The sequence below is a fragment of the Misgurnus anguillicaudatus genome, chromosome 2 (assembly GCF_027580225.2).
Source record: "Misgurnus anguillicaudatus chromosome 2, ASM2758022v2, whole genome shotgun sequence".
NCBI lineage: Eukaryota > Metazoa > Chordata > Actinopteri > Cypriniformes > Cobitidae > Misgurnus > Misgurnus anguillicaudatus.
Genome location: NC_073338.2, coordinates 42,826,779 through 42,849,690, shown reverse-complemented (window position 1 = coordinate 42,849,690; position 22,912 = coordinate 42,826,779). Strand labels below are relative to the sequence as shown.

Sequence of the window (22,912 nt, the reverse complement as noted above, 5' to 3'; positions counted from 1 at the left end):
TCCTCCCGGTTGGACACAAAACTTTTTTCTTTTTTAAGCCTTACTGTTTGACTGCAGGCGGGACCTACCCGTTCGATGCTGCGAGCGTCTCCGTTAAAGCCCCCGTCGGATGCTGCGAGGGTCTTCCCAGTCAAACGCCTAATTCGAATGTTGCTTGTTTCGCTTATTAAATTTCTCACCGTCCCCACCAGCATTTCCCCACTGCATGTGGAGACGTCTCGTTCGATGCTGCCAGCATCTCAACCAAAGCTGTTGTTGACTCGTTGGACACTGGCTGCTTCCAAGTGAATTTGCCTTAACTCCTTTAATACCGCACCTCGTTCTAGTTCGCAATTGCACTCCACGTTTGACTGCCAGCGGGGCTTTCCCGTCCGATACTGTGAGCATCTCAGACAATGCCCCCGTCGGATGCCGCGAGAGCCCTCCCAGTCAAACCACTAGTTTTCCCACCGCTTTTTATAGGTCTTTATGCTTACACTTTTTGGGGATGTTTTTTCTGGCTGCTGTCCATCATTTATGTGGCATTTTTGGGGAGTACTCTGGGTTCGGGCTAAAATTCCGAGCTCGGAGCCCTCTCCTCGGACAGCACGCCAAATATGCTTTATCTCATTCCCTAATCCCTATCGATTACATGTTAATGCGAACTCATGAAACTTTATTTTGTAATAAATACATTAAGCTAATTAGCATATTCACGTGTTGGCTTAACCACATATTAGGGTTTTTGCATTTGATATATTTAGTTAAAAATACATTAAAATAAGAATAGCCATTAATGCACGTATTGGTTGGACTGAATGACGACCAAGTATTCTTCTGTTCCATTTGCAATATAACCGGACTTGCGTAATCCCGTCCTCGGGAGTTCGTTCTTCCGAGTCTGAACTTGCAAGTGCGAACTAGGAAGGACGCAAGTCCGAACTTGGCGTAGTTGTTATTGAGAAACGGCTTATGATGAGTCACTACACTCTTGTCCCTACATGACACCATGTTACTTCTGCATTCCATTCTTCCAACGGACGTCTATGTAAGTGTCGTAACTCTCTTATTATACGACTCTGACAAAACTGCTCCCAAGTAAAATCCAACAACGAATGTGTCAAAGACAAACATATATATATAGTCGAACTACAAACCGGAAGCAATGTGCGACCTTACACACGAACACTAGAGATAACTGGATAAAATAATCAAAGACACACAAATGTGTTGTCGTAGCAACAATGCAATGGTTTTCTGAGATTTCTTTACATTTCATATCTAACGTTAAAACTGACCTGACTAGTTTGTTTATCAAGTCTTACCTCCTTCAAACTCATCTCTCTTCTTATTCTCTATCCCTGCTTCGCAAAAAATCAGATGTCTAAATACAGCCATATCGAGTCAAAATAAGATATTATTAATATTGATATTATTTAGAAACTTATTTCAGTTTCGTCATGTTTTCAAAGCGTACAGTACCTTAAACACATAACTTTGCCGTGATCGTCAGGCTGTACTTCTCTGTGTGCACTGTGCACGATGGTTCTCACTGCAGAACACAACATCCATGGGGCGGGGTTAGATCTAGATCCAACTCCTCCCACTTTATATACTTTGTTCCGCCACACGAACCACTAGACCCCTTCAAGGTTTGTAAACATTGAATGACTATCGGGTGCGCGCGCAGCATGTGGTCAAACTGTTCATACCATTTAGGCCTTTTAATTTAATCTAACAGGGCTGAAAAGATGATGACTTACCTGAAATGAAGTGAGCACTACAAACACAAACCTCTTTGATATTTGCAAAGTCCCAGTCTGCACGTTTAATTGCTTGCAGCCACAGATGTTGTATTTTTTGTTTTTGAGATTCTGCAGGAATCCCGAAAAACTTAACGGCAGACGTGGTGCGATTTTCAAAGCCCACGACGCAAGTAGTCATTTTTGACAATACCAAACAATACGCAACTCAGTCTGCTGTTTACTTTTCTGACCCCGACATGAGCAATGGGAACCGCCTGTGACGTGAACTGTGAAGGGGTGCAGGGCCGTGCACAGACCTTTTGAGGGGCATGTGCTGAAACTGAAAAAGGGCACCCCCTTCCGAATAAATAGCACATAATAATTGTCTTAAAAACTTTATATTTATTTACTATTAATGATTGAAAAATTCCCTATTAATGAATGAAAAATGACATTTTACGATAGCTTGGCATTATAAGGATATCTGGCCCTCTAAGTTGACTTTAACAATTTGCCTCCTGGGTGTTTGTCTGTATTAGGCCTATTTGTAGTCATGTGTTTGTGAACTGCTATTGTGTACTCCCTCTTATTTAATTGTGTAATATATTAATTTTCTTTTTTTTCCTCTGCTTTGCATACATAAAGTTAAATAAAAATATGTTTGAGGAAAAAAAGCTATTCTTTTTGGTTTTATGGGCTAATTTGTATTATTTGGTTAACATGTTTATGTATGTCATTGAGAAGAGTAATATAGTAAAATACTATTCTATTAGCCATACCATTAGCATATCCAACATGTATTTGCCTACCTGGCAAAAACTGTGCTGAGGACAGGAACGTTGGTCTCTTGAAGGTGCACTTAGGTTGGTTGTTCTCTCTCATGAACTACTTTCCTTAAAATAAGCCAGCAATGAAAATGTATAAAAAATTTAGTCTAGTCATTCAGGGCTAACTTTTTGGTGATTTGGAGCACTGTAGTCCCTGACAAAAAATGTTAGAAGCGCAAGCAGAAAATTTTGAGCACACCTTAAATCAGCCTGCAATTATTCACATTTTCCCAAAATACCTGCATTACTGAAAAATACTAAACAGATTTAACTTTGTGCAGTTGATTTCAGAATAAAAAGTTATGAACTAAAGAATCATACAGCGCTCTTGGCTAATTCTAGGCATAAGATACATATATAATAAGTTTGTATATCCAGATTGCATATTGTAATGAGATGAGTGGCAGGGCAATATACATACTTGTATCCTTTACAAGTTTCTCGTCTTCTATCCACAGTTTCCTTAACTGTGCGTTTCTAATCTGTAATGTTTTTGGTGTTAATGTAGGCTAGAAGTTTTCTCTATCTCTCATCTCTACAATATCTAAATTTAAACCCGCGGGGCGCATCTTCTCGCGGTTCACCCGGGCTGCGTAGACCCATCGGTAAACGATTAAGATGCGTCATGCAAATAAGCGTTAAAACCACTGATCTATATAAATGACTGGATTGCGCATAGAACGCTTAACGTAACAGCGTGAGGTGAAGCCTGCACAGAGTTCGAGCCGCCATCTTGGTATACCCAACCGGCAGAGAGCGTCATTGACTTCCATTCAAAATCATGTTTTAAATTCACCCGCTTTACAGCGTATCAGTCACGCAAGATAAATTTTATGATATGTGTACGTAAATTAACTGTTATTTCTGGTGTTATTTGCAATGTTTATGTTTTAATCGGGAAGGAAAATGGATTTATAAAAAACCGTTAAGGTGAGTGTGTCTGCTGCATTCTGTTAATGACACGGGTATAAATAAAGTTTTTTTTTACATTCAGCTACACCGTCAGTGTTATTTCTCTAAATAAGTTTAGGTACCTTGTAAGATAACATAATTACAAAACCAGCAAACTATTGTATACACATAGGGTACAAAGTATGATTATTTATTTAGATTTCAGAATGAGCACGTACATCATTAATACTAAATATGTTGCGGTCTGTCTGCTGATCTTATACAGTAATGGAGATGAATGTATAATAACTGATTAAAAACTGAAATGTACAACTTTCAGTAAATAACTATGTACATGCTTAGGACGTTTGTGTTGTAATAATGTACAGGGTAACTTCACATATAAAAACGAAGACTAGTAAAGTGATGTTTTATCATTAAAATCTGATCGCGTCCATTGATTTAATAGAATAGTTGGGTATACCAACATGGCGGCGTGGTGGCTTCACAGTTGTGACGTCATGCGCAATACGCACAACCGGCGCAACGTCATAGAATGTCTCTGAACAGGTTCACGCCCACTTTTGGGGGAAATCGCACTAGACGTTCCATTGACTTCCATTCAAAATAGCGGAACAAAGCAACCTTCGTACACAGCCGGCAGGCGTAAACAACCCATGAAATCACTCAGATCAAACATGTCGAGCAATCATCTGTCCACCCCGCCTGCCATAGAGCGCGAAAGATAAATTAACATATTTAATTTGGTCAATATAAAAACATGTCTCTTTCATTCTCCCAGCATCAAATTTGTGTAACAATGCTCCCTATTGGCCAGAGGTGTCTTACCCGGACATTTACTCGTACCTCATCGAGTCAACAGGGAAGCAAGTGAATGATTTTACTTCGTATTTGAAAGTTACTTCGTATTTATTTATTATGTCTTTATATTTAGAGTAATGAGTGCACTTTTCCGTCCAGCCATACAACTAACTGGCTTTAGCGATATTTACAGCAATCACTGGATGGCGTTGTTACACAAAATTTGATGCTGTGAGAGTGAAAGGGACATGCTTCCACACTGACCAAATTAAATGTGCCAATGTATCCCCCGCGCTCCACGGCAGGCAGGATGGACAGACAAACACTCGTCATGTTTAATCTGAGTGATTTCATAAGTTATTTACGCCTGCCGGGTGTGTAAAAACGTTGCTTTGTTCCGCTATTTTGAATGGAAGCCAATGGAAGCGCTGCTTTTTTGTCCCCCGAAAAGGGGCGGTGACGAAATTTACAGTCAAGTTCCTGGATGTGCCGGTAGTCCGTATCCAGTCATTTATATAGATCAGTGGTTAAAACCCGATCCTGCATGCATTCCATATTGTTGTCACGGGTGCCCTGCACATGCGTGAACAGCAGTGAAAACTGCTCGCGCTGTGTCAAAAAAAATCATTTTGTTCACAGTTTGGAGCCCTTGGTGCCTCGATTGCCCACTCTCGTCTAAACCGGCCCTGCTCAAATTTATAAAACATGCGCCGTTATAGACATACTAGTGTTTCTTTCGTAATGAGACTGTCACGACTGGTTACACAAACGAGGACCCAAACGCAGACACAACTGAAATAATAATAAACTGAAGGTTTATTAAACACAAAGACCCATGTGGGGGTAAAACAGATGGTAACAGAACACGTGATGGAACACGAAACACAGGAACAAAAACACCGAAACCAAAATAACACTGGAGCACAAGTCAGAAACACGGGATACATGAACACTCTGACTAGACAACTGTAGACAATGAACGCGCACACGACAGACAACCAAAGGGCATTATAAAGACACGACATCAATGGGGAACAGGTGAACATAATTAATTACGTAAGACACGAGTACATAAGGGAGTAGGGTGAAAGTGACAAGACACTGGGAACACGTGTTACACATACATGATGTGAAAACACACATATTCCCACATAAACACAATGCTGCCATGATCTTGCTCTCTAACACAGACCTGAACCTATACTAAGGTCTGGCAAGATCATGACAGCCACAAGACACCGGGAACATGTGGAAACCACACACACCATGTGATTCCACATGTCCCCACACAGAACAAATACTATCACGGTCCTGCCAGATGCACTCAGACCTACATCTAACACAGATGTCTGACAGGACCGTGACAGAGACGGCATTGCATTCAAACAACAAGATATTTATTTACCGTTGCAAGATGTTATGGAACTTCAGCTCGTTGCACTCAGGGGGCGGAGTTAAGAGGTTTGACTGACAGTTTGAGCGGATCCAAAAATATTTTGTTTTTTAACAACTTTTATTTGATAAATATATTTCTAAAACAGACAGACATACGTAAAGGGTTACCAATAGATTTGATTTATTAAAGAAAATAAAAAATCTAATCAAATCCTCTAGAAAAAAAGGGCACTTCGGAGTGTGGACAAAAAGGGCATGTGTTCTGCACAGGTTGAGCCCTATCGGTGCACGTGCCTGAAGGGGTGTCACCAACGTTTGCTCTTATCAATTAAGTGTACGTTTGATTAATAATATAGTTGAGAAAGATTCATAATTTAGAAAGTATCACAGTTAGGACACTAATATCACTGAAGGGATTTATTTGTACATTATCCCACTTTTATTTTTTTGTACATTATTACACAGCTATTCCTATACGAGTAAATATAAAAACAAATTTATTTGATATCTTTTATTAGCAATTAAAAAAAAACGTAAACCATCTACGAGGGTGTTGTGTCGAAGTCTGTTCCCCCTATGTTCCCCCTATTTTTCCCCTTCAGTGTAGTGTTTTTATGGCGTTTTTATCACGTTATAGGTTTTATTATTTATATATTTAAAGTTTTAATGGCTACTGAGATGTATATGTGTGCATTTCTGTAATTTATCTGTATTGTTCTTAATGGTAAGTCAATTATTTTTACAGTATGAATCATATTATATGTATAATATTTATTTAATTATGTATGCAAACATTACATTTTTAAAACAACCAGTAAAGGAAAAAAAAGAAAAAGACAGGCTATATTTTAAAAGAAATACCCTAATAGAAAACTGTCAAATGTATGAAATATTTAATAAATTGTATTATAAAATACATGACATTATGCCTTTTTAGTATAACCAATTCAAATATTTAATCTTTCTAAATGTAACGTGATGAAAACGCTATAAAAGCACTACACTAAAGGGAAACATAGGGGGAACTGAGTTCGACACAACAAGGGAAACCTGTTTCGTAATGGCTTTAACCAAAGACGCGTTAAAACAAGTTCAAAGTCCATACAAGATAAGCATTCAATTTATAATTTCTAAATAACATGCCATAGCGTAATAATTATGCATATACTGTATCCATTCATAGGTCTTAAACTGCATTTGGTAAGATTACTCATAGTAGGCTTACCCGAAATGTTTTAGTGATTTTTCTGAGGATTAATTACTCATAATTTTATGGTAAATGTATATTTTATAAAATGTCATAAAACTGGTGCCCCCAGTTTGACAACCACTAAAATAAAGTGTTTCAGTTACCAGCATTTACTTTAAAATGTGGAAAACAAATTTTTTATGATATTTTGATAACTAATTAATGAATAAAAACATATAAGAATCAACTCACAAAACTGGTTGCATTCACATCGCTAATTTCAAGTGGGAATGAAGTTCCAGTTTAAAATGTAGATGATTTTTAGCATGCAAACACAGTGGGATTCTTTACATTCAGTTTAAACATATTAAATATGTAATAGGCATGTTTGTTACCTATATTTCCTTATTATACTAAGGCCTAGTCCTGGTTTAAGATAATCCCTGTCCGGGAAACCACCCCATACGGTCTCAAAAAGAGAAAGGAGACGTCATGTTTCAGAATATTGATTTAATCACACGTCATGCAGTCCATCGAGAAAAGTGTTTTTAGTCATTTCATTCTCTTTCACCCCTCACCTTAAACCAGAATTTCCCAAAATCACATTACTTCTCTTGGAATGAACCAGTACCTGTTCGGTTGTTGAAACTTTCTGTCAATCAGTAATGGAGTTACTATTACACAGTAATAAAAAATAGCTATTCATTTTCAATTTTTATTGAACGTATGGAGTTCAGCAATTTATTATCCTTCATGCTCAAAAGAAGGGGATGAATTTAGGACTAATAACGCAACAGTGATTTAAATGGTCTTATGCTTAAAAGAGATAAAACACCCAGAAAGCAATAGATTTGAAAATAATGCAAAGGCTGTCATGTCCTGTAATTTACATTTCATTAGGTTCTTTACCAATATCAGGAGTGTAAACATCTAAATTCAAAAGATTTGGGACTAAATTGAAAGAAATAATAGGTAGTAACACAGTTTCCAGTTCCAACTACGCAACAACTTCTGAGAGACGTAATCTGGGGTAGATCGATGAAATATTCTGCTAAACTGATTGGCTGATCAGTAACAGAGGCAGAACAGACAAGGAATGATGTCACATGACTTCCAGTTGTCAACAAACCCAGCATCTTACTTCAGGTAAACATAAACATTTGAAATACAGATATTAATGAAATATAAAAAAAACATTTAGGGAGTTCAAAACATGATGTTATGCAAAAAACAAGACAGAACAACCTTCAATCAAACTTTAGTTTCTTAAGAAACCATTAGCCTTTGCAGTCATAAGTTTAAATTATGAACTTCTTACAGAATTACCAAACTGTGTGAGGGAACTTCGTGTTTAGAAGCTTGGCCACATTCCCATTTAAAGATCCATTAGATCACAAAATAACACCTGCCCTAAAAATAACCCTACTCCCATACAACTGTAATTCCTGACATTTGAACCTGTTTTAAGTACTTCATGTAGAAATATCGGACGATCCATTTAAACATCAGTAAACAGCTCAGGTATATTATCTATTCTGATATTTGCTATTCAAGCTCATTACAGTTTCAACACACTGACCCGTATGAAGTCCAGCAGGGACTGAGTTCTTCTGCAGATATCGGGCAGTAGTTATAACTGAACTTGAAGAGGTTACAGGTGCACATAGAGCAGCCTCATTTGATGTTTTGTTTTCTTAATCCGTTTTAACTAAGTTCAGGAGGAGTATGGTCATGTAATAGAGCTCGGGAATCGACGTCAATACGTCATCCGCATACGCAACACTTTTGTTTTTGCCTCCATTTTTTCACGAGGTGAACTTAGCACTTTGGCTGAACATAATTCAATCATGAACAGTGGTTCCACATGATTGACTGCATTTTCTCAACATGAAATTAACATGTAAGCTTTACTTAATTACTTCATGTCAATAGAACATGCACTGAAAAAAACAACTTGTAAAATTTACTTAAAAAAATCCTCGTAACAATTTGCACGAACTTTTTTTAAGTAAAATTTACTGCTTTTTTATAAGTAAAACTTACCTACTAAAATCAAATAAAATTTACTTAAAATTGCATAATAAAACATATGTTAAATAATTAATTAAATGTTACTTAATTATTTTATTTAGGAGTTAGATTTATTTTAATCGTTTAGGTAAAGTCTATTAGGTTTTTTTTGAAAATTGAAGCGCTGCTGTCCTAATAATATTAAATAAATCGTATTTTCTGTTTGTTATTTTCTTTACATATTTCTATGGACCTAGTTATTTTTAGTGTTATAAATGGCATTATAACACAAAATTCATGACTGACAACAAGTCAGTCATTGAATAAACTTGATTCTGAAGAGAAACGTACACAAACTGTGTTTCTGACATGCATTATTAGCACTGTGGAGAGAATTACAATACAATGTTCTGAACAGGGTTCATGTAAAGAAACACTGATCGCCTAAACGGTGAACAAAATTATTATTTAAACAACACAATATCAATAATATAAGAGCTTAAACCTTTATGACATTTTGCTAACAAATATTTAAGTAGTTAAAGTTCTTATCAGTTCTTATTATGTGATAAAGCTTAAAAAATAAAAATATTCAGGTGCAAAGAATTGTGGGTATTCCTTACAACATGTGCAAATAAATGTAAGTAAATTTTACTTAGATTTTTTAGTTAAATGGATTTAAAATTTACTTAGGGACTATGTGTAGTGACTATAAAACAGTTAAATAATACAAGAAAATATCTAAAAAAAATGTACTATTCCCACACAGTTCATTTTTTACATGAATTAATTGTGTATTTATCATCATTTTACTTAGGAAAATCTAGTTCTCAATAAATGTTAATATTATTATGTAGAAATTATGAGAGTTAATCTAATAAATATTACTACACCAAAAAGTTTGATTTTTCAGTGTGACAGAATCACATTTACTTAACATGAAAATGAAACAAATACTTCATTTAGACACAGCATGACTGAATCATGTAAACACAACACATTTTTTAAATAAAAACTATTTGTCTAAGTCACTTTTTGATAACTTTTCAAACAATGCACACTTAGAATCAAAAGCTGCCCATGGCATTAATCAATATAATGCCTTCAGATCAAGCAACATTCAAAATATCTTGGTAAAAAAACGGCAACATAACACAAACTCTTTTACACCAACACAACACTAAACATTAAAATGTCTCCTCCTTATTTCATCTAGATTAAAAATGCATAAAATACTACTTAATTTCTACATTTGCTCTCATTATTTAGTACCATGCAAATCATGCTGGGAACTTATACAGTATTAGATTAGTATTGATGTCAGAATACAAACTTTAACGTGTTTACAGATGTGCTTTACAGAAAAATTACAGAATGTTACACATTTTTATCAGAAGACACACAACGTTTATGATTTCCTGGGAATATGAAGTATACTTACATTTACATTTAGTCATTGAGCAGACGCTTTTGTCCAATGCAACTTACAAATGAGGTAACACTTAAAGCAACTTTGTTTTTGTTTTTTTAATTTCACATTAAATCGCATATTAAAAAGTCCATTAGCCATTCTTCGTACAATATTAAAAACATTGTATTACCAAATCAAACTGCATGAATTTCATTAACATCTCCAGCCGCAGCTCTAAGACGTCAAGCCTCTGTAGTTCTCTGTTAGTCATCAAACTGTAGATTTAGTTCCAAAACAAAGGCCTTTAATCAGACACAAGAGACAGAGGACAAATGAAGAAATCTGTTTAGTGTTAATATGTAAATCATAAGGTACAGTCAGCCCAGTCATTCACAAAATAAATTCTGAAGAGGGTGATTTGGACAAAAAAAAACATCATCCTGTATCACACTGAAGGAATTTATGCAGTAACAACCAGCTGACTACACATTACATACAATGCATGTTTACACAATTATGCAATTGGACTGCACATTATTCATTTGAGATTAAACTTTTTTTCCATAAAATTAAAATAGGTTATTTACATGTAAATTGGTAATTTGATAAGTGTAAATGTACTGTATACATTATAAATGCAACAATATAGAAAGCAATATTTTCCATGCAGAATGTTTCATGGTAACTACCTAAAAATTAATCATATAAAACAGTACATATTTGTTGGCTGGTGGCATATCACAGTTCTCATTTTCATAAAAAACATTTTTCAGTTAATCTAACTTACCTTCGCAAAGTCTCATCAGCAAAGCCCCGACAATTCAAAGAAATCCTCAACTGCTGGTTGCAGCTTAGGTTCAATTCCTTATGAAGTGTGCATTTTTTTAATTTGTTGTTGCATTTGAATCTGCATTACAAACCCCACAGCACAAATCACAGTAAATACTAAGTCCTTTACAAACCTGACAGTGTTTTTACAGAGTACAGTTAGTGTTTATATTATTTGTGTAATAATGTGGAAAAAAGATAGAAAGCATTAAGATGTCACTCACTAATAATAATTGTGCCAAGATGATGCCAAAAATAAATTAGTGAGTATTACTTTTTTGTTAGCTCAGTGTAGTAGTTGATACTCTTTAGCTATGATTTGAGGTAATTTAATGGTTATTTATAACTACATGTGGACTCCAGTAAAGATCTAGGCTGCATCCGAAAGCTTAAGGGCCAGGTATACCTTTATACCTTATATACCTTTATTCTCGCGTGTGCATGTGTCCATGCAGCTTTCAAACCATAGTGTGTGTGCGCAAATGCTGTCTATTGCTTTTGTGTAATTGTTTGTAGTGGAGTGACTTTTCTCAATATTTTTTCGTGCATGCTCAGTTGTACGAGTACTACTTAATTTTGGACCACATGTGCACGACCGTGGACCCTCCTGATGACAACAATGACGCCATGCGGACAACGCGCGTACGCGGACGTCCCTAGTATACCTTCAGCTTTAATCAGCTGACTTGTTGCCTCGCTGCCTCATGAGGCAATGACTTTGGAGGCAGCGCTTGAGCATGAAGGCAGCTCTGTGAAAAACATTCAGACAGCCTTCATAGGCAGCGTAACGGAACTCAAACATAGAGCACCGAAAATATTTAAAAAACTACAATACTAATTTCTCTATAAAATGCAATCAAAACTTTTTACATTGTGCTCCAGCTGCTTCTTGACCACCATTTTATCTTTTTGAATGAGACTTCTGAAGGCAGCACTTTTTAGCTTTCGGACACACCCATTAAAACATCCCAACAACAATAAAGAGAAATGGCAGGCACCTGCACCGCAAAAAATATTTTCAAGAAAAAAATTCCCAGCACTCTTGTCCTGTTTTCAGCAAAAACATCTAAATTCTTAAATCAAGATGCTTTTTCTTGATGAGCAAAACGACCCAAGAAAATCCAATTTAAGTGGTTTGTGCATGAAACTAGCAAAAAAAAATCTGCCAATAGGGTAAGCACACTTTTCTTGAATTTATCTTGAATTTAGTGATAAAGTAAATTTTTCAAGATTTTTTGCTTACCCCATTGGCAGATTCTTTTGCTTGTTTCATGCACAAAATCACCTAACTCGATTTGACTTAATGTCTTGGGTCATTTTGCTCATCAAGGAAAAAGCATCTTAATTCAAAATTTTTAAGAATTAAGAAGATATTTTTACTGAAAACAAGACAAAAATACCAAGAACATTTATTTCCCGAAAATAATTTTTTGCAGTGTAGGCTAGTCCTAGACTAAAATAAATGTAAGAGCTGTCCAAACTTAAAACAACTTGCACTGATATTTTTTAAAATACATCAGTGCCCTTTGTTTTGCCTCAAAATCCACACAAGTAATGTTTGTTACAACTAGTTATATTTCCTAATTAAACTAAGGCCTAGTACTGGCTTAAGCTAATCCATGTCCGGGAAACCACCCCTTACAGTTTTCACTTTGTCATTATGGGGTACTGGGTGTAGATTAAAGGAAACAAATCAAATTGAAACTATTGTGATATCAGGCTGCAACATAACAACATTGATAAAAGTGAGAGGGGTCTGAATACTTGTACTGTATGTGCATCAGTACAAACCCGGTAAATGTCATAGTGCAGTTTGGCCTTGTGCGTGACCTCTGCAGGACCTTGATTCCCTCCTCCAGTAAAAAATCAGCCTGTATCCTGCAGTACACACACATTAAAGAGATTAAACAAGATTTTAGGGTTTGGTATGACATTAGCAGATCTTAGTACTTTGTCAATTCTGTTAATAAAGCTTTTCTTGTAATGGTCCAGCTACAATCTCAAGGATGTCACTGTTTCGATTTTGTAGGTGTGTGGTGACTTAAAGGCAGGGTCCATGATCTCTGAAAGCCAATGTTGACATTTGAAATCACCTAAACAAACACGCCCCTACCCCAATGGAATCTGGACCTTCTGTTAATGGATCCACCCCACACATACGCAACCCAGACACGATGTTGGTTAGTAGTGGTTGTACACTGTTCGGACCATATACAGCGAGGAAAATAAGTATTTGAACACCCTGCTATTTTGCAAGTTCTCCCACTTAGAAATACTGGAGGGGTCTGAAATCGTCATCGGAACATGTCCACTGTGAGAGGCATAATCAAAAAAACAATCCAGAAATCACAATGTCTGATCCTTCAACTATTTATCTGTATGATACAGCTGCAAATAAGCATTTGAACACCTAAGAAAGTCAATTTTAATATTGGGTACAGAAGCCTTTGTTTGCTACTTCAGAGGTGAAACCTTTCCAGCAGTTTTTCACCAGGTTTGCACACACTGCAGGAGGGATTTTGGCCCACTCCTCCACACAGATCTTCTCTATATCAGTCAGATTTCTGGCCTGTCGCTAAGAAACACAGAGTTTGATCTCCCTCTAAAGATTCTCTATTGGGTTTAGGTCTGGAGACTGGCTAGGCCACGCCAGAACCTTGATATGCTTCTTACAGAGCCACTCCTTGGTTATCCTGGCTGTGTGCTTCGGGTCATTGTCATGTTGGAGACCCAGCCTCGAGCCATCTTCAATACTCTACCTGAGGGAAGGAGGTTGTTCCTAGGGGTGGGCGATATCTCGATATTCAAACTATATCGATATATTTTTAAAACTCGAAATGGATTTTGACATATCATATATATCGATATAATGTTTATATTAAATTCTGATTTCGCCACTTTGCTTCTTTGCCTTCTCTGTGTGCTTTGCTCGCCCCCGCCTCCCCGCTTTTGTCCCTCCTCCCCTCGCGTGTTGTCTCATTTAACATGGCAGCGCCCGTCGCGGAATCAACACTGGCCATCTCGAATAGATCTTCCATGATTCCTGTTTACATGTATATTTTACCATTTAAAACGGCTTAAATTCATTGTTGTGAGCGCTCAGCGCGCCTCTCTCTCTCTCTCTCTCTCTCGTTGCGTGAAGCGCTTCGACCACGCGCGTCTCTCTCTGGTGACAGTGAAAAGGTGGCAGTGCTTTAATGTCCGTTTCTCCGTATACTTTCTTTTTCGCGTAAATGTCATCAGTCACGGATATTACTGACAGAGAAGACGACTGATGTATGTTCGTTAGTATAATGTTCATTCCCAGATAGCAGTCAGTTCTGGGCCGATTCTGGCTTTTTTCCGCCAGTGTCGGCTGAAAGCCGGACAGATTTTTAGTGTATGCGCCAGAACTGGCCCAGATGAGGAAATAGTATACCAGTAGTAAACACTATTTATAGCTGTTGGCCCGAGTGTAAGCATACTCAGCTGAAGTCCGGGTCTACTAAAGTAGCGTCTCAGTGTAATCGGGCCGAATCTGGCATTGTGTAGTCGGACCAACTACATTGCATTGTGCCTGGACCGATTATGGTTTGATATGATACTGCCAAGATGTGTATGATGTCAGAAATTCAGTATGTGGCCCGATGCCAGTGGAACTGACACATGGCGGTTGTAACGCTGTTTGGCGGCAATTTAAAAATGTTTATGCTTCAGACGGACAGTATACAGTACACGGCCCGATCCCGTGATGCGGCAATCAGCCCTCTAGCTGTTGAACGGCAACATCACGACTGCTGTTATGATTTGAATCAAGCAGAGCACAAAGCTGAGCTCCCGTTCGACACACAGACACCATCATCAATAACTGGTAAGTCACTGATTTAGTTTTTATATGTTAAAAATGCATGATAACAATGAAAAGGAATTGTTTGCTACATATTCAAAACCGTGAATTTTCCTGCACATTTAGCCAGCTATCACGTTAGCTTAAATATTGTTGTTAGTAAGCTGAATCCATCTAGAAACGTCCTCGTGCAGGTTAACAGGTTTTTAATAATCAAGCAGAGAATTCAGACACACGTTCGTATCTTCATAAAAAGGAGCAGTACACACAACCTTATTTGAGCAAAAGTAGTTAAGAAGTTAAAGAGCACCCTGCTGAAAAATCCAGCATCAAACCAGCATGGGAATTGTGCTGGTCTTTGCTGGTGGTCACCAGCATAACAGCACCAAAACACAACATATGCTGTGGCTTGCTGGTAGGGATGGGACGGTTAGAAAATTTCATATCATGATTATAGTGACCAAAGTTATCACGGTTATCAATATTATCATGGTTTTCTTAAATTGAGATGGAAATGTTCAAAAAGAACTGATACACACACTGAAAACATTTTAACAAGTTTTATTTTTGAAAATCAGCAAACAACAAATACAATTAGCAGCTATATGCACTTTTTAAAGCATTAACATTAAATCAGGGGTGTCCAGCCTTTTTTTTGTGTGGCAATCTACTTTTAAAATGATAAAGCTGACAAGACCTACCTGCTAAAAAACATTTTTTAACAAAACACTGTTACATTTTTTTAAATAACACTTTAAATGTGTGTTAGGAGGACTATCTCTACGTTGAATTTAGGGCTGTCATCTTTACTCAATTCTTTTTGAGGAGTTAAAAAAAATCCTTTAGTACATGCTGAGTCCATATAGCGGAATAGCGGAGATGCGGTTTTGATGAAATAAACTGACAACATTATCAGAAGCATCTCTCTCTCTCTCGTTCGGTTGGTCGACCGATCGCGCGCACATACACCGTAGGGTGAATTCAGGTAGAGTGGGACATCAGGTTGAGTGGGACACTTAAGCTTTCGGGTACTGCAAGGGGTTAATTTTGTAAGCCAATCACAACAATTGTTACTATGTTGTAGCTGAATGTCTATTGAATATGAAATAAAGGTTGTGATTGGTGTGACATCACAGATGTGGGCTGGTTGTTATTTTTCAAATTGCTTCACTCCTGGGACCTCACGGTAAGTCATCCGGCAAGTGTAAATCTATTTTAGAATAATAAGGTTGATAATTCTGTCACTTATGATATAACAATAAAACTTTTGCTTACACATACATTTATGCTGTCTGTGTATTAGAGATTAATAACAATGAGCATCTAACTGTATAAAATATTTGTGAAAATTAGATTCACAGCACTGTCCCACTCAACCTGAAAGTGTTAGGTTGAGTGGGACAGTGCATTTCAGGTTGAGTGGGACAGTTTTAGGGCTAATGCAAGCACACACTACGGCCATTTCATGAACAAAAAATTAAATTTTAAAGTTATAAGTAATAATAATGTGTCTGAATATAACATTTTTATAAATTTGTATTTTTCAATATACACAAGATGGCACCCTTACAGAGAGGGGAAGTACAGAGAGAGAGAGAGAGAGAAGAAAGGAGAGACAGGGCAATACAGAAAAGGAAAAGACAGCAAAATAGGAAAGGAAGAAAACTAAACCAGTGGAGTGAAGAGAGAATGGCAGGGGCTATTGAAGAATATGAGCAGGAGGTGAATGAAGGACACAAACCAAAATTAAGGTTTTTAGCCAGGGCATGGAACATCCCAAAATCAACACTGCAAAGGCGAGTGAAAGGGCTGGTGAGTGGCTACCGCCATGCTTCAGGGAAGAGCCCCCTGCTCTCAGCTAATGCTGAGAGTGAATTGGCTAGGCTTGTTAAAATGTTAGCTGAAAGGGGGTTCCCCCTGGAACGCAGTGATATACGGCGTATTGCGTTCCAGTACGCCAAAATGAATGACATCCCTGGTTTTTCTGCGGAAAAGCAAAAAGCCGGTCACTACTGGTTTGAGGGGTTCATGAAAAGGAATCCAAACCTGAGCCTCCGCAAGCCAGAATCACTCTCAGCTGCAAGGGCCTCTGGGATGAATCTCACAGTAGTTGAGCAATGGTTTCAGACGTACACATCACTCCTCCATCGCCTACACATCCAGGACATGCCATCTCACCTGTGGAACTGTGATGAATCCGGACTGCAGGACCATTTCATCTCAAAAAAGGTTGTTGGGGTCACTGGCAAGTCCTGCTTCCAGGTAACCTCAGGGGAGAAAGGAGAAACGACAACAGTCCTAGCTGGGTTCAATGCGGTTGGGACTTACACCCCCACAATGGTAATTTTTAAGGGAAAGAGGCTGAGGGCAGAGTGGCTGGAGGAACGACCAGAAAATGCAATTATCCGCGTGTCAGACAATGGCTGGATAAACTCCCAGCTGTTTCTGGAGTGGGGCCAGCGGTTTGTCCAGCAGCTGCCTAAGGAGGATCCAAGACCCCATGTCCTGCTCTTAGATGGCCACTACAGCCATGTCTTCAATCTCGAATTCTTGGAGCTCATGAAGAAAAATAATATCCATGTAGTGAGCTATCCTCCCCATACCACCCACGCCCTCCAGCCAGCAGACAGATCGCTGTTTCGAAGTCTGAAACACCACTGGCAGGAACTGGGACGCAAGTGGACAAGGAAGACAGGCGGGAAGAAGCTTCCAAAACAGCTATTTTTTTCTGTGTTCAGCCCTGCATGGAAGAAGGCTGCCACTGTTGAGAATGCCCAAGCAGGTTTGACTCTTTTATTAATAATTAATTGTCTTGAATTATTTGTATTAAAAGATTATCAGTAAGTGGATCATTGTTTTTACTGTCTTATTTACTTTGCATCATTGCATTATAAATATTACTCTTCTACAGGTTTCCGAGCCTCAGGGATGTTTCCTGTTTCCATGGAAGTCATTCCAACTGACCTTTTCTTGCCAAGCCAAACCACTGAAAGGGTGATTGAGGAAACATCAGAAACCCTTCTGTTGTCGGAAGAGGACATTTATTTTGGGGTGGAAGAAGTGGTGGTAACCAGCCAGCCTAATGAGAACGCACATACCTCTACCCTCACAACTGGGCCAGCCCCACATGCCTCCACCCTCACAACTAGGCCAGCCCCCGATGCCTCCACCCTCACAACTAGGCCAGCCCCCGATGCCTCCACCCTCACAACTAGGCCAGCCCCCCATGCCTCCACCTTCACAACTAGGCCAGCTCCCCATGCCTCCACCCTCACAAATAGGCCAGCCCCCCATGCCTCCACCCTCACAACTAGGCCAGCCTCCAATGCCTCCACCTTCACAACTGGGCCAGCCCCCCATGCCTCCACCCTCACAACTAGGCCAGCCTCCCATGCCTCCACCCTCACAACTAGGCCAGCCCCCCATGCCTCCACCCTTACAACTAGGCCAGCCCCCCATGGCTCCACCCTCAAAACTAGGCCAGCATCTCATGCCTCTGACCTCACAACTAGGCCAGCCACCAATGCCTCCACCCTCACGACTAGGCCAGCCTCCCATGCCTTCACAACTGGGCCAGCACCCCATACCTCCACCCTCACAACTAGGCCAGCCCCCCATGCCTCCACCCTCACAACTAGGCCAGCCCCCCATGCCTCCACCCTCAAAACTAGGCCAGCCCCACATTCCTCCACCCCCACAACTAGGCCAGCCCCCCATGCCTCCACCTTCACAACTGGGCCAGCACCTCATGCCTCCACCATCACAACTGGGCCACCCTCTCTACCCAGCACTTCAACAGCTGAGCAGGCTTCCATTGTAAGGTTCTCAGACCTTATTGAAGTACCTACAAGAGAGAGGGGAAAGAAGAGGATGATGGCGAGGCCACCCAGCTACCACCTAACAAGCCAGGAACACTTCAAATTTATCCAGGCGAAAGCAGAAAAAAAGAAAACAAAAACAACCAAAGTGCGTAAGCCTGCTGGTGTCCGCCCCCAAAAAGCTGCTGTTCCTCCAATGCAAACAGTTCAGGAAAGTGACCCCTGTACTGGTTGCAAGGGCGTTTATGGGGATGCAAGCGACCCAAAGGCCAATGATGAATGGGTGGCTTGCTGCCACTGCCAACGGTGGTATCATGAGTCCTGCGGAGAGCTCAACGGACTTATGGATGACGATGACTTCATCTGTCTTGAATGTGTTCACTGAAGTTGTTAAAAGGTTCTAAAAAGATGTTCCAAAAGGAAAAGGAAAGTTCCATTTATTGAATGTAGAGTGAAGTTTACAATGTTACAATTTTTGCATTAGTTCCAGAAATGCATTTTTAAAAAATTCTTCCAAGTATTCATTAGTTGAAGGTCTCCGTGTTGTATTTTGCGGTTCATAATGCGCCACACATTTTTAATGCATGTATTCTGGTTTTATTTACGTTTTACACAATGTCAAAACTTTATTGGAATTGTATTTGTCATGTTCATTTTAACCATAAAATAGTGTCCCACTTTTCCTAACAAAGTGTCCCACTCAACCTGATTGCTTCCAGTTTGCTGAAGAGGGTGTCAGATGATGTTTAAAGATGAACTGTTTGTTAATAAATTCATAAATTGAAAAAAATTCACCATAGTGACCTTTATTACAATCTATTTAAACAAAACACATACAATTTTAATACATTCTAACTGATTTAGGTTGTTTAAAATGCAATTTACCAAAAAGTGTCCCACTTTACCTGACTTCACCCTACGTGTGGATCAACTCCAGCATGTATGTGCATCCAAATTTCGGAAGTTAGACAACTCCGCTGCAGCGGGCAGGCATAATATTTATAAAAACACACTTGAGAAGAAATGCGCAACAACTCAAAGACTTCTAAGACCATAATGCCAATTTGGCGCTTTGCTTTCCGAAGCTCGTGAAGGCGTGGAGCAGCATACACAGTTATTAACTTATTGGTGATCTACCGGCATTGCATTTGCGATCGACTGGTTGTATTGGACACCCCTGCATTAAATGAACATTAACATGGAGCCCTGAGATGCATGAACCTGTTTTAATGAACAGTACCTTAAATAAGAACATCAAATGCACACATAAGCTACGCATTAAAACACAGTGCACCTGTTACTGCATCCGCCACGCCTTCTCGCACAAAAACTTGCATGCGAGCGCCTGCGTCAAGCTGATTCTGGCTGGACAGGAGTTACCGCAAGTTTTCAAAATCACGGTAATCAAAAACGGTTGTAATGATAATTACATTTTAAACTATAATACTAACCGTCAGGACATTTTATCATGGTTAATCGTGAAACCGGTAATCGTCCCATCCCTACTTGCTGGTATGACCAGCATGGGATGCTGGTGCTAATGCTGGTTTGGTGATGGTGCTGGTTTGAGGCTGTTTAGCTGGTGTTCACTATAAACCAGCACCAAAACACAACATATGCTGGTCTTGCTGGTATGCTGTTTTTTTCAGCAGGGCACATATTTTCAGATTCACGAATTTACACACCATTTGATGTGTAAGTGTTAGAGACATGTGAACGATGTGCAAATGTACAAAATCCTACACTGTAAAAAATTAGCTGTAATTATGCAGCTGGTTGCCAGTAACTTACTGTAGATGTTAAAGACTGAAAATGTTTCATGTTCATTTAACCTTAACAAACTGTTGCCAGTAAATAACATAGGCTAAATGTAAAATCTACAGTAAGTTACTGACAGCTAGTTGCCAGTAATACCCAGTAATACTGTAATTTCTACAGAACTTTTTTACAGTGTAAGTAAACAATGACGCCAGTTATCTTCTTCAACTTAAATCTCTTTTCTTGGAATACAACAAACACACAACAGTTTACTTCTATGGATTGCACACAACTTTTCTTAAATTAGCACACAAAAAATAGCATGCATCACCTCTTTGATATAAGCAATCAACTAGTGTATGACCTGTGTCCTGTATGAAACTATGACCAACTATTAAGACTATAAATCTGTTTCAGGTTAACTGGTTGGGGCTTATTGGCGGGACAGATGTACGAGACTGCACATGGCATATATTGAAGAGGGCGACCGACAACTCCCTGGCTTAAAACCTCAACTGGATGAAAAAGACTTTATTTGCCACCTCCAACTCAGAGAGGTAGTGATTCGTAAATATCTGTTAATTATTTGTTAATAAAAATTAGACATTTCTTTTTAATATGCTCATTAAATGTTAAAGATTTCACAATGACAATATGGATTATTTAATTTAAAGATGCAGTTCGGAGAAGGTCCCTTACAGTTGTGGAGGGGACAATGAAGAGGTGGCTCGATCGAGAGGGTGGGTGCAAGAGACAACTTTAGCAAAAGAAAAGCAGTTAGTGTATGTTAGCGCCTGTGTTTGCAAAGGAGAATGTTTTGTTCTGTAAAAAGAGTGGTGGTGTTTTAATTACTTAGCTTGTGTGTGAGAGGTGTGTGTGGGTTGGTATATGTGGTTTATGGGGAATATGGTATAATGACATGTTTAATATGCTATAAACATGCTTTACAGGGACACAATACTAAGTGGTACTTTTTCAGATTAAAGACTTCCAACAGATTTTTGTTATGGTTGGGCTTAGGGACTGGGGTAAGTTAAGGCAATAGAATATACAGTTTGTACAGTATAAAATGCATTGTGTCTATGGAATTGTCCCGGGAAACCACATATGCCAATGTGTGTGTGTGGTGTGTGTGTGAGAGAGAATTTTTTTCTTTAAATGTTAATTAATTTGTTTTACATGTTGTCTCGCTGTAATTGCTTAAGGGGATAGTTCACCCCAAATTGCAATTTTATCATAAATCACTTCCCCTCTGTCATTCTAAACCAACAAGTGCTTAGATTGTCTTTAGAACACGTTTTTAGCTATTTTTGATGAAAACTGGGAGGCTTCTGTCTGTCCCATTGATTTCAGTTAGTTTTACAATCCGTTTAACAGAAAAGAATGAAAGACATTGCCAAAAAGTTCAGTGTTCCATCAATATTTCAATGAAAAAAAATTTCAACAGTTTGTTCTTCTCCTTGGTCATTCAAAGCCTGTTAACGACCAGACTACGGCGCATCCTGCTGACGTCACCTGCTGCTGACGTCACCTGCTGACGTAGTTGCCAGCATACAGACAAAATAGGCTGCCAAGTAATTTGTACATTTATTTGGGCTGTTTAAGTATTGTTACAATGTTTGCATTATGCTTAAAAAAAAGCGTAGAAAAACAAAAAAAAAACACATGTGGTAACCACATCAGCAAGTGACGAGAGCCGCAGGTGATGTCAGCAGCATCGCCGCAGTCCGGTCTTGAATACGCTTTGAACGGCTAGGGAGGAGAACAAATTGTTGAAATCATTCATTTTATTTTCTTGTGCACAAAGTGTTCTTGTCACTTCATAATATTATTATTAAACTACTAATGGAAAATGGACCCCTTTGGCGATGTCTCTCACTCTCCTCTGGGAAACGGATTGTGAGACTAACTTAAGTCAACGGGACAGACAAAAGCCTCCCGGTTTTCATGAAAAAATTCTGGGGATGTGTTCTGAAGACGGTCGGAGCACTTGGTGGTTTGGAACGACACGAGAGTAGGTGATTTATGAGAAAATTATAATTTTAGGGGTGAACTATCCCTTTAAAATTGTTTATAAAGTGGGTTATGTGCTTGTAAAATGTGTTGTGTAAGAGATATATGTCTGTTTGTATTTGTTGGGTTTTTGTAAAGTGTACTGAATTTGTTAAGAATTAATATGTTCAAAATTACGGTTAATTGTTGGTACATGTTAAAACATGTTCATATTTATGTATTTGTTAACTGTTAATTCACATTAATGTGATGTGTGTACTTTTTTTAATAAAAGGCTCTTAATCTTCTTAAATGGGTGTATTTTTCTTGAAAAATAAAAAATATACAATATTTACCAGTTTCTGGGCCACATCTGGCCCAGGGACCATACAGATGTTGTCAGCCACATAAAACAAAGGGT

At 38.6% G+C, this 22,912-nt stretch overlaps 1 protein-coding gene across 7 annotated transcripts in view; it reads right to left on the bottom strand.

Moving 5' to 3' along the window:
• LOC129442973 (NACHT, LRR and PYD domains-containing protein 1 homolog) overlaps positions 1–22,912 on the bottom strand; it is a 69,756-nt gene that overhangs the window by 34,326 nt on the left and 12,518 nt on the right. Inside the window, exon 1 of one of the 7 annotated variants that reach the window (XM_073855828.1) lies at positions 1,305–1,490. The exons of 5 other annotated variants lie outside the window; for them this stretch is intronic. In XM_073855828.1, the coding sequence (XP_073711929.1) occupies positions 1,305–1,377 (73 nt within the window). In that variant the 5' untranslated portion in view covers positions 1,378–1,490. Of the gene's footprint in view, positions 1–1,304; positions 1,491–22,912 lie in introns of those variants that run through there. One more of the 7 variants, XM_073855826.1, reaches the window with a different exon arrangement.